This window comes from Equus caballus, chromosome X, assembly GCF_041296265.1.
Source record: "Equus caballus isolate H_3958 breed thoroughbred chromosome X, TB-T2T, whole genome shotgun sequence".
In the NCBI taxonomy this organism is placed as follows: domain Eukaryota; kingdom Metazoa; phylum Chordata; class Mammalia; order Perissodactyla; family Equidae; genus Equus; species Equus caballus.
In genome coordinates, this window is record NC_091715.1 from 72394026 (window position 1) to 72411882 (window position 17857).

Consider the following 17857-nt stretch of genomic DNA (forward strand, 5'->3'; position numbering starts at 1 on the left):
ATGTAAGAATTTGCTTGGGGAAAAAGAGAATTCTACTGATAAATGTACTATTAAACCACTGATACAGTGTGTGGTACGGTAGCAAATAAAGAGCTAATGTTCCTTTTTAATTACTATAGTGACCTAAACAACCAATGCATCTGTCTAAAAATAAAGATACCATCTGCCTATGACTTGTACAGGATGTAATTAGGGTTTCTTCCCCCCTAAAAAATAAGAATTTATCATATTTACAATGAATACAATAACAAAAAGTGTTATCAGTATAACTGGTCAGAATTTAAAACTAACAGCACTGGGGGCCGGCCTGGTGGCGCAGTGGTTAAGTTCGCACATTCCACTTCTCGGCAGCCCAGGGTTCACCAGTTCGGATGCCAGGTACAGACATGGCACCACTTGGCAAAAGCCATGCTGTGGTAGGCGTTCCACGTATAAAGCAGAGGAAGATGGGCATGGATGTTAGCTCAGGGCCAGTCTTCCTCAACAAAAAGAGGAGGACTGGCAGTAGCTCAGGGCTAATCTTCCTCAAAAAAAAAAAAAAAAAAAAACCACTAACAGCACTGCATTCCACGAGTATGCAGGAAAGCATGAGATGAAAATAAAAAGCTACAATATAGCTTCCTTTTTGAAAAGTTTTCTTTAGCAAGAAGAGACTTATCTCTCAACAGCTGTTAAAAGTATGATTCTGATCACTCAAATAACTACACTACTACCTGTAGAAAAGCGTTTCCCTTTTAGTAGAAAGAAAATATAAATACAACCTTTATATTGTTAATAAGTACTTACCAACTTTAATATTTAGGTGAAGAAATATGACTACTTTGAAGAAGAAATAATACTACATAAATAGTATTTATATCATACACTGTATTATTCTCAAATAGGAAAATCATATACCCTTGAAATCACTCATTTTACATGGGAATTTAACCCAAAGAAATTTTTAAAACATTCATAGCCATCAAGATGTCCACTGTCGATTATCTATAATAGTGAAAAATTGAAAATAATCTCAACATATAATAATAGAGAAATAATTAAGTAAATTATGACACTTATTGGACAGACTATCTTAGAACTGAAAGCGATAAATATAAAGATTATATAGTAATATGAAAATGTTTATTAAAGTTTATTAAATGATGGTAAGTGAAAAGAAAAAAATTTAATTTATGTGGAGAGGGACTTCTGACATCACAACATAAGTTGCTGCACGAACTTGCTTCCCAACAAAACTGGTAAAAATTATTTTTAAAAATGGTGATGAGGGCTACATGGCAATGAGTACTTAATGTCACAGAACTATACACTTAAAAATGGTCAAAATGGTTAAAACCTTTTCCCCTTCCTATCTCTCCCCTTCAATTTGGATTTTTTTTCCTACTAATTATCTGATAAAGAGCAATATGGTGTAGACATACTAAGGAGCTATCTGAGATATTCTGGGGTAGAGACATTAGACCAACCCCTTACTAAATCACAGAAATACTCTTTCTTCAATTTCCTGGGAACTTAAATTTCTGTATTTACTTGTTTAATATCTGTTTTTACCATTAGATTTTAGCTCCTTAAGAGAGGGACTACAGGAATGGCGTAATCCTCATGGTGGCATGAGAGGATCCCTTTGTCTCTCTCAATCTACAGTGAGAAAAACATCCATAACCCAACAAAGGCTACATTGCCCAACACACCAGGACGCTGGAGAGATCCACACACCAGTACGTACAAAGGAGGGTGGAGTGGAGCACAAGGAAGAGGCTAAATGGGGGAACAGCAAAGGGAGGGCCCAGTAGACCCTCAACCATGGCAGATGAACCAGCTTCTCCCAGCCCAAGAGAAACCAGTAGGTAGCAGTGGAGTCATGTATGTGCCTCCAGTCAGTCAGCTGCAGTGACACCTGCAGGCACAGGGAACAGAGTAGAAGCAGAGGCAGAGCCCTGTGATCCTGGGACCCTTTGCGGCTCAGAGCCTGGTAGTAGCAGCAGAGGCATTTAGAGAACCCAGACCATCCCAACCACAGCAGTGCCTGCAACCACAAAGTAATGGGCAACAGCAGAGGTGGTGCCCCAGGAACCCAACCCCCTCCCTCCTTCCCCATCCCCGTGCCATGGTGGCAGAGCTTCTGACCCTGGTGATCTCAAATGCAGCAGAGGCATTAGCCATCCATGTACTCTGGGCAGCAAAGTCAGCGACTACAGTGACATCAGCGATGGCAAGGCATCAGTGACCCCCAGAGGCACAGGAAGTGATGATGAGAGTACCAGTGACACACCAAATAGAGGTGGTGGAGGATGGAACGTGCAGATCCTAAAATATAACCAGAAGCAGCTCAGGTAAGAAAAACCAAAAACTATACTATAGCACCACCTGCTGAAAAACAAAGGCAAACCTCTAATCTCCAACTGCCTGAAAAGTTTGAATCAAAACAAACAAAGGTATACCTAAATAAGAACAGTATTTGCTATACCAGCAGGGGAATAACTGATAAAGCACCAAAAAAAAGCCATGGGAACAAAGCATCACAAAAAGAAAATAACATTTCTCAAGAAATCAATATAAAGTCATGGAAGATTGTGATCTTCCAGAATTCAAAAGAGCTGTTAAGAAGAACAACAATGAGCTACAAGAAAACTTTTTTAAAAGACAGTTCAATGAGCTAAGGAATAAAATCAATGAACAGAAGGAATACTTTATCAATACTTTTTAGACTGAAATTCTAAAAAAAAGAACAAATAGAAATTCTGGAGATAAACAACTCAAAAAATGACATGAAGAATGCATTAGAAGGCTTTGGAAATAGAGGTGATCCTATTTAAAAGAGAATTAGCAAGCTCAAATATATAAAACTAGAAATGATGCAGGTAGAAGAGAGAAAAACTAAGACCAAAAAAATGTAGAGATTCTATGACAATCATTAAACTCCATTAGAAAGGGCAACATAAGGATAATGAGTATCCCAGAAAGGGAAGAGAGAGAAAAGGGAGCAGAAAGCTTATTTTTAAAGAAATAATAGCTGAGAACTTCCTAAACCCGGGGAAGGAACTGAATATACAAATCCATGAAGCTAATAAAACACCCAATTATCTCAATGCAAAAAGACCTTCTCCAAGACACATGATAAGAAAACTATCAAAAGTCAATGACACAGAAAGAATATTAAAGGCAGCCAGGGGTGGGGGGGGAGGCTGAGACAGGACAGTGACCTACAAGGGAACCCCCATTAGGTTACCAGCAGAAACTCTCTACAGGCTAGGAAGAGTGGAATGAAATATTCAAAATATTTCAAGATAAAAACAGTCATCCAAGAATACTCTATCCAGCAAAGATATCTTTCAAATATGAAGGAGAAATAAAGGCATTCCCAGGCAAACAAAAGCCGAGGGACTTCATCATCACTAGACCTCCCTTACAAGAAATGTTGAAAGGAGCTCTCCTAACTGAAACAAAAAGGCAAAGGTACACAAAGCTTTCAGCAAGGTGATTAACAGACAGAAAGAGTATGAAAATCATAACTTTGTACCAGAACAGGCTAGTAAACAATTATAACATACAGGTTAAAGGGAAAGGAAACATTAATAATAACTATAGCTATTTCAATTTCGTAACAATACAAAAAGGGATAATTTGTGACAACAAAAACATAGAAGGGAAAAAGAAAAAGGAGAGAATCTGCATAGGCAAAGGAAGATAAGATGCTATCAGCAGAAAACGGACTATCTCATCTATAAGACCTTTTATACAAACCTCACAATAACCACAAAACAAAAATTCAGAGCAGAGACACAAAACATAAAAAAAAGAGGACACTGAGAAACACATGACAGAAACCACCAAAGTGAAATGGAAGACAGAAACAAAAGAGAAAAGGAACAATGGAAATATAGAGCAACCAGAAAACAAGATAAAATGGAAGTATTAAATCCTCATATATCAATAATCACCCTAAATGTAAACGGATTGCATTCACTAACCAAAAGACACAGAGTGGCTGGATAGATTAAAATACAAAACCCAACAATATACTGCCTCCAGGAGACTCATCTCAGCTCTAAAGACAAACATAGGCTCAAAGCGAAGGGATGGAAGATGATACTCCAAACAAATGGCAACCAAAACAAAGCAGGCATAGCCATGCTTACATAAGACAAAATAGACCTTAAGCCAAAAAAAAATAGAGACAAAAGTAGGACATTACGTAATGATAAAGAGGACAATCCATCAAGAAGACATAACATTTATTAATATATATGCACCTAATATAGGAGCACCAAAGTATATAAAGCAATTATTAACAAACCTCAAGGGAGAAACTGACAGCAACACAATAATAGTAGGGGACTTCAACACCCCACTTACATCAATGGAGAGATCATCCAGAGAGAAAGTCAACAAGGAAACAGTGTCCTTAAATGAAACACTGGACGAGACAGACTTAATAGCTACACATAGAACATTCCATTGAAGAAAACAGCAGAATATACATTCTTCTCAAGTGCACATGGGACATTCTCAATGATAGACTGCATGTTGAGAAACACTCAATAAATTTAAGAAGACTGACATCATATCAAGCATCTTTTCTGACCACAATAATACGATACCATATGGCAAAATGGGTAAAGGGGCAGATATGTATAGTGATGGATAAAACCTAGACTATTGGTGGTGAACAAGATGCAGTCTACACAGAAACTGAAATATGACAATGCACATCTGAAATTTACACAATGTTATAAGCTAATATGACCTCAAAACAAAATTTTTTTAAAAAGAAACTAGAAATCAACTACAGGAAGAAACTTGGAAAAGCCACAGGTATGGGGAGACCAAAAAGCATCCTACTGAACAACTACTGGATCAACAAAGAAAACAAAGAAATCAAAAAGTACCTGGAGGGCAAATGAAAAAGTAAACACAACATACCAAAATTATCGGGATACAGCAAAAGCAGAACTAAAATGGAAGTATATAGCAACACAGGCCTACCTCAAGAAACAAGAAAAATCTCAAGTAAAAAAATCTAATACCACACCTAAAGGAACTAGAAAAAAGAAGAAGAAACAAAGCCCAAAGTCAGAAGAAGGAAGGAAATAATAAAAATCAGAGGGGAAACAAATGAAATAAAGACTAAAAACACAATAGAAAAGATCAATGAAACTAAACTCTGATTCTTTGAAAAGATAAACAAAATTGACAAATCTTTAGTTAGACTTAGTAAGAAAAAGAAACAAGGCTCTTATAAATAAAATTAGAAACAAAAGAGGAGAAATTACTGTTGTAATTTCATAGAAATACAAAAGATTGTAAGAGAATACTATGAAAAGCTATCTGCCAACAAATTGGATGACCTAGAAGAAACAGATAAATTCATAGAATCAAAACCTCCCAAACTGTATCAAGAAGAAACACAGATCTGAATAGACCAATTACTACTAAAGAGACTGAAACAGTAATCAAAATCTTCCCAAAAAACAAAAGTACAGGACCAGATAGTTTCACTGGTGAATTCTACCAAACATTCAAAAAGATTTAATACCTAACCTTCTCAAACTCTTCCAAACAACTGAAGAGGAAAGGACGCTTCCTAACTCATTTTACAAGGCCAACATTACCATGATACCAAAGCCAAACAAGGATGATACAAAAAAGAAAATTACAGGCCAGTATTGCGATAAACATACGTGCGAATATCCTCAACAAAATATTACCAAATTATATACAACAGTACATTAAAAAAGATCATATGCCACAATGAAGTATGATTTATTCCAGGGATGCAAGAATGGTTCAATATTTGCTATTCAATGTGATATACTACATTAAAAAAATGAAGAATAAAAATCACATGAGCACCTCAATAGATGCAAAGAAAGAATTTGACAAGATCCAGCATCCTTTTTTGATAAAAACTGAATTAAAGGCGTATAGAAGTAAAGCATCTCAACATAATAAAGGTCATACATGACAAATCTACACCTAACATCATACTCAATGGTAAAAAACTGAAAGCTATTCCTCTAAGACCAGGAATAAGACAAGGATGCCCACTCTCGCCACTCTTATTCAACATAGTATTGGAAGTGCTAGCCAGAGCAATTAGGTAAGAAAAAGAAATAAACGGGATCCAAATTGGAAAGGAAGAGGTAAAACTGTCACTATTTGCAGATGACATGATTTTATATGTAGAAAATCCTAAAAAATTGACCAAAAAACTATTAGAAATAATAAATGAATAAAGTAAAGTTGCAGGGTACAAAATCAACATACAAAAATCAGCTGCACTTCTATACACTAACAATGAACCAGCAGAAAGAGAAAATAGGGGCCAGCCCTGTGGCTGAGTGGTTAAGTTCACATGCTCCACTTTGGTGGCCCAGGGTTTCGCCAGTTCAGATCCTGGGCACGGACATGGCACCACTCATCAGGCCATGTTGAGGCGGCATCCCACATGGCACAACTAGAAGGACCCACAACTAAAAAAAATACACAACTGTATACTGGGGGGATTTGGGGAGAAAAAGCAGAAAAAAAAAAGATTAGCAACAGTTGTTAGCTCAGGTGCCAATCTTTAAAAAAAAAAAAAAAAGAAAGAGAAATCAAGAATACAATCCCAGGGGCCGGCCCCGTGGCCGAGTGGTTAAGTTCACGTGCTCCGCTGCGGCAGCCTGGGGTTTGGCCGGTTGGGATCCTGGGCATGGACATGGCACCGCTTGTCAGGTCACGTTGAGGTGGTGTCCCACATGCCACAACTACAAGGACCTGCAACTAAGATATACAACTATGTACCGGGGGGATTTGGGGGAGATAAAGCAGGAAAAAAAAAAAAGAATACAATCCCATTCACAATCACAAAAAAAGAATAAAATACCTAGGAATAAGTTTCACCAAGGAGGTGAAAGAACTATACAATGAAAACCATAAGATGTTGAAAGACATTGGATAAGACACAAAGAAATGGACAGATATTCCTGCTCATGAATTGGAAGAATTAACACAGTTAAAATCTTATTACCTAGAGCAATCTACAGATTCAATGCAATCCCTATCAAAATCCCAATGACATTTTTCACAGAAATAGAACAAACAATCCTAAAATTTACATGCAACAATAAAAGACCCTGAATAGTGAAAGCAATCCTGAGAAAAAAGAACAAAGCTGGAGGTATCACATCCCTGATTTCAAAATATACTACAAAGCTATAGTATTCAAAACAGCATGGTACTAAAAGAAAAATAAGCACACAGATCAACAGAACAGAACTGAGAGCCCGGAAATGAATCCACACATCTATGGACAGCTAATTTTCGACAATGGAACATACAATGGAGAAGGGAAAGTCTTTTCAATAAATGGTGTTGGGAAAACTGGACAGCCACCTGCAAAAGAATGAAAGTAGACCATTATCTTACATCACACACAAAAATTAACTCAGACTAAAGACTTGAACGTAAGACCTGAAACCATATAAATCCTAGAAGAAAACATAGGCAGTATACTCTTTTACATTGGTCTCAGCAATATCTTTTTAGATATATCTCCCCAGGCAAGGGAAAGAAAAGTAAAAATAAACAAAGGGACTATATCAAACTAAAAGCTTCTGCATGGCAAAGAAAACCCTCAACAAAACAGAAAGACAACCTGCTGATTGGGAGAAAATATTTGCAAATCATATATCCAATAAGGGGTTAATCTCCAAAATATATAAAGAACTCATACAACTCAGTAACAAAAAACAATAAACAACCTGATTAAAAAATGGGCAGAGGATCTGAACAGACATTTTTCCAAAGATATACAGATGACCAATAGGCACATGAGAAGTTGCTCAATGTCACTAATTACCAGGGAAATGCAAATCAAAACTACAGTGAGATAACCACTTCACACCCTTCACTGGGGTTATTACTAAAGACAAGAAATAACAAGGATGATGTGGGAAAAGGGAATCCTCATACCCTGCTGGTAGGAATGTAAACTGGTGCAGCCACTATGGAAAACAGTATGGAGATTCCTCAAGAAATTAAGAATAGAACTACCATATGATCCAGCTATCCTACCTCTGGGTATTTATCCAAAGAACATGAAAATACTAATTAGAAAAGATATCTGTACCCCTATGTTCATTGTAGCATTATTTACAATAGCCAAGACATGGAAAAAACCTAAGAGCCCATCGATAGATAAAAGCATAAAGAAGATATGGGATAGATAGATAGATAGATAGATATAATGGAATACTATTCAGCCATATTAAAAGATGAAATCTTGCCATTTGCAACAACATGGGTGGACCCTGAGAGTATTATGTTAAGTGAAATAAGTCAGACGGAAAAAGACAAATACCATATGATTTCACTCATGTGGGGGAAAAAAACAACAAAGAAACACATAGGTACAGAGAACAGACTGGTAGCTACCAGAGAGGAAGGGGGGATGGGGAGAGGGTGAAAGGGGAAAAGGGGGACATTTGCATGGTGATGGACAGAAACTAGACTTTTGGTGGTGAACACAAGGTAGTCCAACAGAAGTCAAAATAAAATGATGTACACCTGAAATTTATATAATGTTATAAACCAATGTTACCTCAATAAAAAAGAAAGAAAAAATAATAAAACAAAACAATAAAAACAAAAACAAAAAAAAGAGAGGGACTATAATTGTGTTTCGCAGTCCTTAGCAGAGTACCTGGTTAGTACTCATCAAATATATTTTTTTTTTAAATTTAATGTTCACTTAATTTTAAATACAAATCTACTTTCCCTTGTAGACTGATAAAAGAATTATGGAATTCTCAATTTTTTGTCCCATATCTCTTACCAGTTTTTTAAAATCTGTATTCTTAACATAAGACAAACAGATTAACAGGAAAGATGTGGTGCAAAACAAAACCAATAAACAAACAAAAATGTTGTTTTATGCAACCTCCACTAGCAGCTACCTGTGTAATTTTTAAAATTGTGATAAAAAACACATACCATAAAATTTATCACCTTAACCATTTTAAGTATATAGTTCAGTAGTGTTAACAGGTCTCCAGAACTTTTTCATTTGCAAAATTGAAACTCTATACCCACTAAATAACAACTCTCCATTCTCCCCTTCCCCACAGTAACCAATGATTCTACTTTATATCTCTGTGAATTTGACTACTTTAGATATCTTATATAAATGGAATCACACAGTATTTGCCTTTTTTGTGCTGGCTTATTTCACTTAGCATAATGTCCTGAAGGTTCATCCATACTATAGCATATGACAAGATTTCCTTCCTTTTAAAAGCTGAATAATATTCCATTGTATGTGTACACCACATCTTGTTTATCTATTCATCCAGCGATGTACACTTGGGTTGTTTCCACCTTTTGAATATCGTGAATAATACTGCTATGAATATGGGTGTACAAATATCTCTTTGAGACCATGTTTTCAATTCTTTTCGGTATATACCCAGAAGTGGTATTGCTGGATCATATGATCATTCTAGTCTCAATTTTTGGAGGAACTGCCATACTGTTTTCCATAGTGGCTGCATTATTTTATATTCGCACCAACAGTGCACAAGGGTTCCAATGTTAACATCATCACCACTCCGTTATTTACTGTTTTTTTATAGCAGCCATCCTAATGGGTGTGAGGCTGTATCTCATTGTGCTTTTGATTTGCATTTCTCTAATAATTAGTGATGCTGATTATGTTTTAATGTGCTTGTTAGTCTTTTCTATATCATCTTTAGAAAAATGTCTATTCAAGTCTTTTGCCCATTTTTTGAATCAGGTTATTTTGTTGTTGTTGATTTGTAGTAGTTCTTTATGTATTTTGCAAATTAACCCCTTATTAAATATATGACTTACAAATATTTTCTCCTATTTTGTAGGTTGCCTTTTCACTGACAAAATGTTAAATTTTATGTTATGTATATGTTACAATAATAATAACAATAACTACCCACAAGAAAAATCCAAGTCCAGATGGCTTTGCTGCTAAATCCTGGCAAACATTTAAAGAAAAATCAATACCACTTATTCCCCAAACTCTTCCAAAAAACAGAAGAGGGGACAATACTCAACTCATTAAATGAGGCCAGTATTAACCTCAGACCAAAACCAGACAAAGACATAATGAGAAAACAAAACTGAAAATTAATATCTTTTATGAATAAGAATGTGCGAATACTCAACAAAATACTAACAAACTGAATCCAGCAACATATAGAGAATTATACATCGGGACCAAGTAGGATTTATCCTAGGTATGCAAGGTTAGTTTAACATCTGATAATCAAAGTAATGCACCATATCTATAAAATTTAAAAACCCCACGATAATCTCAATAGATGCAAAGAAATCATTGGACGATATCCAACTTAAGTGCATTTATGATAAAAAACACTTCCTCAACTTGATAAACAGCATCTATGAAAAATCTACAGCTAACACTATACATAATGGTGAAAGATCAGATGGTTTACCTCTAAGATTAGGAACAAGAAAAGGACGTCTGCTCTTGTCACTTCAATTCAACACTGTACTAGAGGTTCTAACCAGGGAAAGTGGGCCAGAAAAAGAAATAACAGCAATCCATATTGGAAAGGAAGAAGTAAATCATCCCTATTTGCACATGGCATGATCTTGAGTATGGAAAATATTTTCTAAAATCCACTAAAACACTATTAGAACAAATAAATAAGTTAATATATAAAATTCAATTTATACACTTGCAATAAACAATCCAAAAATGAAATTAAGAACCCAATTTCATCTACAATACCATCAAAAAAATAAAATAAGTAGGAATAAATGTAACACAAGAAGTGCAAAATGTATACACTGAAAACCACAAAACATTCATGAAAGAAATTAAAGACCTAAATAAATGGTAAACCATACCATGTTCGGAAGACTTAATAACATTAAGAGGCAACACTTCCTAAAATGAACTATAGATTCAATGCAATCCCTATCAGAACCCAAAGTGACTTCTCTGTAGAAATTTACAAGCTGATTCTAAAGTTCATACAGAATTGCACCAGAATGGCCAAAACAATCTTGAAAGGAACAAAGTAAGAGGACTCACACTTTCAAACCTTACTTTCAAGGCAATGGTGATCGAGACAGTGTATTATTGGCATAAGTACTGACTAGAACTCGGAGTCAAGAAATAAATTTATGTCTCTATGGTCAACTGATTTTCAAGACGGCTGCCAAGATCATTCAACGTGGAAAGAATAGTCTTTTCAAGAAATATTGCTAGGACAACCAGACAGACAGCAAAAGACCGAAGTTGGACCTTTACCTCACACCATACATAAAAATTAACTCAAAATGTATGAAAGACCTAAATGTAAAAAGCTAAAACTACATAACTCTTTGAAGGAAACATAGGGGTAAATCTTCATGAATTTGGATTGGGCAATGGTTTCTTAGATATGACACTACAAGCACAAGTAACAAAATAAAAAAATAGATACATCGGAGTTCATCAAAATGAAAAACTTCTGTGCATCTAAGGACAGTATTAAGAAAGTGAAAGACAACCCACAGAATGAGAGTAAATATTTGCAAATCATATATCCAATAAGGGCTTGCTATGCAGAAAATATAGTAAAAAAGTAAAAAGAAAACAAATTCTTTCAACTCAGTAACAAAAAGACAACCCAATTCAAAAATGAGCAAAGGACCCGAATAAACATTTTTCCAAAGAAGATATACAAATGGCCAACAAGAACATGAAAAGATGCTCAACATTATTAGTTATATACATAATATTAGTCATATTAGTCAATACAAATCAAAATCACAATGAGATACAACTTCACAGCCACTAGGATGTCTGTAATTTTCTTTTTCCTCCCCAAAGCCCCACAGCATGGTTCTATATCCTAGTTATAAGTCTTTCTAGTTCTTCTATGTGAGCCGTCACCATAGCATAGCAACTGACAGAGGGGTGGTATGGTTCCGCGACCAGGAAACGAACCTGGGCTGCCAAAGCAGTGAGAGCACCGAAGTTTAACCACTAGGCCAACAAGGCTGGCTCTGTCTATACCTTTTTTTTTTTCTATAAAACAAGTGTTGGTAAAGATGTGGAGAAACTGGAACCCCCGTACACTGCTTGTGAGAATGGAAAATAGTGCAGCCAGTGTAGAAAAGAGTTTGGTGGTTCCTCAATAAGTTAAACATAGAATTACCATACGTCTCAATAATTCCATTCCTAGGTATATATCCAAAAGAATTGGAAACAGATGTTTAAAGAAATAAAAACTGGTATACAAATGCTCATAGCAGTACTATTCATAACAGCCAAAAGGTGAAAATAACCCAAGTTATCTATGCATTAAGGAATGAACGGATGGATAATCAAAACGTGGGTGTTATCCATACAATGGAGTATTATTAGGTCACAAAAAATAAAAGTACTGACACATACTACAACATGGATGAACCTTGAAAACATGCTACATGAAAGAAGCCAGTCATAAAAGACCATATATTATATAAATTCATTTATACTAAAGGTCCAGAATAGGTCAATCTATAGAAACAGAAAGCAGATTAGAGATTGCTTAGGGGTAGAAGAGGTGAAAGGGAGCTAGGAGGGCTATAGCTAAAGGGTGCAGGGTTTCTTTGGTGGTGATTAAAATGTTTGAGCATAAACTGTGGTGATAGTTGCATAACTCTGTGAATATACTAAAAACCATTAAATTGTACACTTCAAATGGGTGAATTGCATGGTATGTGAATTATATCTCAATAAAGCTATTTAAAAAAACAAAAAGTTTTAATTTATGCTACAACTGCAACAACAAAGACCATATTTATGTGGAAAAGGACAAGAAGAAAGTACAAACAAAATGAATGTATTAGGGTTGTGGGTCTGCGTAGTATTTTTTCTTTTATTGTTGAAATGTTTATACAATATGTTTAAATGAATGTTTTAAAAATTATGGTATAGAAATGCTTAGTAACTCACCTTTATAAATAAGAGGTTTATCTTTATCTTCTGTCTTCTCTCTACTAGCCAATTCAAGAAAATCTTCAATCAAGTCCAGAGATATGAGAGACTGGCTGAAAACAAGGCTAAAAAAACAGATTAGTGTTCATGGATTAGAAGATCCACATAGTAAAGATGCCAATTCTTCCCAAATTGATCCACAAATTCAACATGATTCAAATCAGAACCCCACTAGGATTTTTTATAGAAAATAACAAGCTGATTCTAAAGTTTATATGGGAATGCCAAGCACATAGAGTAGCCACAACAATTTTCAAAGACAAAAAGTTGGAGGCCTAATTCTACATGATTACAACACTTCGAAAGCTAGAGTAATCAAAACAGTGTAGTACTGATGAAGGGACAAGCACAAATCAATGGAACAGAATATAGGATCCAGATATAGAGCCACACTATATAGTTACTTGGTTTCTGACAAAGACACAAAGGCAATAGGATAGTCTTTTCAAAAACGGTCTTGGAATATTCAGCATCCATATGCAAAACAATGAACTTCAAGCCTAAACTTCATACTTCACACAAAAATTAACTCAAAATAGAGCATAAATCTAAATGTAAAACTACAGAACGTTTAGAACACAAAGAAGAAAATCTTCTTAACTCAGGGTTAGACAGACAATTCTTAGACATGACATAAAAAGTATGAACTATGAAAATAAAAGTTGATAAATTAGACTTCGTCAAAGTTAAAAACTTTTACTCTGAAAAAGACACTGTATAGAGAATATGAGAAAAAAGTCTTCCTACTAAAAGTTATTCGAGTAATTTTAGATCGTACACATTCTAAAACACTTTGTCATCCCATTTCAAATATGTTTGCAAATTCCTGATTCTCCATCCCAGTAGTTTTCTAACTCCTTTTTTAGCCATGAAAACTATTTGATCACATAAAGTCTTATGTGGTGTTAAATAATAAAAGCAAGGTGCTTTAGGCCTTGGGGGAGAAGGAAAAATGTCACTGGCCCCTAACCCTCTGCTCTAGATCACCAACTTTCAAGGGCTCTGAGAAACAGTTGAAAACCACTACTCTGACCTATCCCGTTGGTGCAAAGTGGACATAATTATACAATGGAAATGAAAAAAATCTAGAAAGAGAATATAGGAGGGTTCATTCTCTCCCTTATATATGCAAACAAAGTAGGTCAGTATACAAGAAACTAGATATCTGTGGCAAGTATATTTTATTTTATTTTGTTTTGATTCTGAAAGCTGTACTGTGGGAGACAGAGATGCTTACGACTTCAGAAGATCCTTCAACATTCACTGCTTGATGTCTTTAGATTTAGCAGAACTAGAAGAACTCAAGCTATGAAACCGCTGTTAGAGTTAACGACACGTGCACTGACTATTGTATGTCTTCTTGAGCTCTGCACTGTGGGAGTCTACTGTCTCTCAGTTAGTACTCCTAGAATACTGCTAAGGAAATGAATTGATTCCTGGTGCTCAGTGTAAATGACCAAGGGCTATGCCTTGATTCCTCAGTAGATTGATTATCTTTCCCAGAAACAAAACCTTTATTGAATCAATTTTTTCTAAGATACAAATTAAGTTTTTGATGGTTCCTGTAACTGGGAAACTTCAATTCTTAGAAATACCAATTATTTAACTGGAGTTAATCTGGAATTTGGACTCTTATTTATCAGCACACCACTGGCTAAAATCACTAAAATTCATTTATTTCTCACTCTGTGTTTTCATTTGGGTCAAAAGATTACCTGCACAAATAGAGAACAGGGAAATCTGATTTGGCGGCAGTTCTTTAAAAAGAAAAAGTCAGAGTCTTAGTTGACAAGAAGTTCAACATGAACCAATAGTGTTATTTAGATGTTGGAAAATCTCTCTATCGGACTACATGAATGGAAGTATAAGGTCCAGAAAAAACAAGAATCAAATTCACTACAAGTCTGTGTTAATAAGAACTTAGCTGAAGTGTTCTGTTTACTGCAACCATATTTTGAAATAGGGACTAAAAAACTGAAGTATATTCAAGACCATGTGGTTAGGCCTGAAACTGTGCCATACAAAGAAAAGATCAAAAACTGAGAAGAAAAGTTAAAAGTGACAAGAGGGATAAGACCCACCATTATTTGAATAGGGAACAATTGACACAGTAGTAGTGACATCTGCAATCTACTTTGAAAGGCATCAGGAAAATAAGATGGATGGAGGGATGGAAAGATAAAAGAGACATGTAATAAAGAAAGAATAAAATATAGAATATAGATTCTAGGTGACAGGTATATGGGGTATTCACCGAAAAATTCTTTCTGCTTTTTATGTTTGAAAATTTCCATAATGAGATGTTGGATAAATAAAGAATAGGGGTAATCACAAGTCTGGAAATGCATAGTTTTATAGTCTTAACATTGATAATATCTATCCGTTGGGCTTATAACTAAAAATGATCATTGTAAGAGTATTTAAAAAAAGCAGCAGGGGCCAGTCCCGTGGCCGAGTGGTTAAGTTCGCATGCTCTGCCTCGGCAGCCCAGGGTTTCACTGGTTCAGATCCTGGGTGTGGACCTAGCACTGCTCATCAAGCCATGCTGAGGCAGCATCCCACATAGCACAACCAGAAGGACCTACAGGAAGAATATACAACTATGTACTGGGGGGGTTGGGGAGAAGGAAGCAAAAAAGAAGACTGGTAACAGATGTTAGTTCAACGGTGCCAATCTTTAAAAATAACCAGCAGATATGTTCTATTTTCAACCAGAGGAGAAACAGCTATAGGGAGAGAAGATAAACTAAAGATAAGGATACATTTTCTATCAATTTGAAGTACTCAATTATAGGTAGCCTCCTGAGATGGCAAATATTCTACCACAAGAGAGGCTAGGAGAACATCCATGATGAACATGGTAGAAGAGACTCTTGTACTGGTTAGGAAATTAAAATACCACTAAAATCCCTTTTATACTCTTAAAATTCTTGTATGGTAGCCAAATAAGAATTAATGTTAAACTACAGAAGTTGATAGCAGAAAAAAGCATGAGCATGTCTAGAGCAATAATCTCTCCTGACCTTTCAGGTACTCTGAACTCAAATATCTCCTTTCTAGCTGACATCTCTCACGGATATTTAATAGGCCTCAAACGTAACATATCCAAAGCAGGACTCTTTACTACCTCTAATAAACTTAGTTCTCCCCTGATCTTCTCCATTTTAGTAAATAACACTATAATCTACCAGCCACTTAGGCTGGAAGCCTGGGATTTCATCTCTGACTACTCTCTCCTTCCTACTGCCCTTCATTTAATCTACCAAATCCTGTTATTTCTCCTCCAAAACATACCCTTTATCTCCACTACTAGCACTCCATTCCAAGCCAACATCATTCTTTATCTGAACCACTTGTTTCTGTATAAATAAAGTGACAATATACAACAAAAATTACTTTTAGTGAGTACTTCCTAGGTGCCAGGTACGGTGGTTAACAAAAGAGATTAAAACAGTCTATATCTTCAAACAACTCACTATCCAGTAAAAAGATACATGTAAGTACATTAGACTATGTTAAGAGTAGAGGTATATTATTAAAAGGTGGCATGGAAATACAACAGAGGATCTACCTCTTTCCAGGAGAGTTACAGGAACTAAGATTGAAATTGTTTGAAGATAAATGATTGTTTTATTTTTGCCTTAAATTGTTATTAAAAGCACCACAGATATATTTTATATGTATCACACAGATGTTTGACTTTATAACAGCATAAACAATAAGTCTGGTCCAAAACTTAAAAGTACACTTTTTGAATAGTAATCTGAAAGATGAGATTGGGGGGTAGGGATGCAGGGAAGAGAATGGGGGCACAAATGTTAGAAGTGGAACAAAAAACAAAGGAGAAACGATAAAGAGAGAATAGTCAAAGAGGTGAAAGAAAATAAAGTCTGATGGGGCTGGCCCCATGGCCAAGTGGTTAAGTTCACGTGCTCCGCTTCGGCAGCCCAGGGTTTTGCCAGTTCGGATCCTGGGCACAGACCTAGCACCACTCATCAAGCCATGCTGCAGTGGCGTCCCACACAGCAGAGCTAGAAGGCCCTATGACTAGAATATACAACTATGCACTGGGGTGGGGGGGCTTTGGGGAGAAAAAGAAGGGAAAAAACAAAGACTGGCAACAGATATTAGCTCAGGTGCCAATCTCAAAAAAAAAAAAAAAAGAAAAAGAAAAAAGAAAGTCTGAGAGGTGTCCACTAGATTTGGGGATCAGAAGATCACTAAGTGACATTAGAAGGAAAAATCTCAGTAAAGTGACAATAGAAGCCACACTGCATGGATCAAAAAATGATTTTGAAGATGGTGAAATATAGATATCAACTAGAGGCCTGGCTCAAGGAAATAACTGAGGTGCAATAGCCAGAAGGGGAAAACAGTACTGAAGAAATAACCAGAAAACGCACTCAACTAGTGGCTTAGAAGGAAGATAGTTATCTATCAATATACTAATCAAAGAAATTACATCTTTAGAAAAGAAGAAAACAAAATAGATTTCTTTAAACAAATTGCTTAAATAATAGGTTATCAAAAGGTTCATTTATATAATAAAAATAGGAAAGAACTTACACTTTATCCCCAATTTCCTCTGCCATTCGAAGAATTTCAAAGAGAAGTACCATTTTTCCAGAATGCTCTAAAACCTCAGCATCAGCATCTGTAACAAAATCTTTGTACCAGTCTGGAGCTGGGCTGCTTGGATTAGAAGAGGAAGTAGCTTTACCTAAATAAAATAAATGAAACATAAATAAGTAGGCAAATACGGAAAGAAACTGAAACACCCCAAGAGAGGGACTAAGAAAGAGACCAAGAGAAAACAGATATAGACCAACCCAATGAGAGAGTAAAAAA

The 17857-nt window shown here is 35.7% G+C and overlaps 1 protein-coding gene across 19 annotated transcripts in view; it reads right to left on the minus strand.

Moving 5' to 3' along the window:
* Positions 1-17857, minus strand: part of ATRX (ATRX chromatin remodeler) — a 240790-nt gene that overhangs the window by 54542 nt on the left and 168391 nt on the right. For all 19 annotated transcript variants that reach the window (XM_070257356.1, XM_070257353.1, XM_070257351.1 and 16 more), the window contains 2 exons: positions 17576-17729; positions 12968-13074 (listed from right to left, as the gene is read on the minus strand). In XM_070257356.1, coding sequence (XP_070113457.1) covers positions 12968-13074; positions 17576-17729 — 261 coding nt within the window. The remainder of the gene's footprint in view (positions 1-12967; positions 13075-17575; positions 17730-17857) is intronic.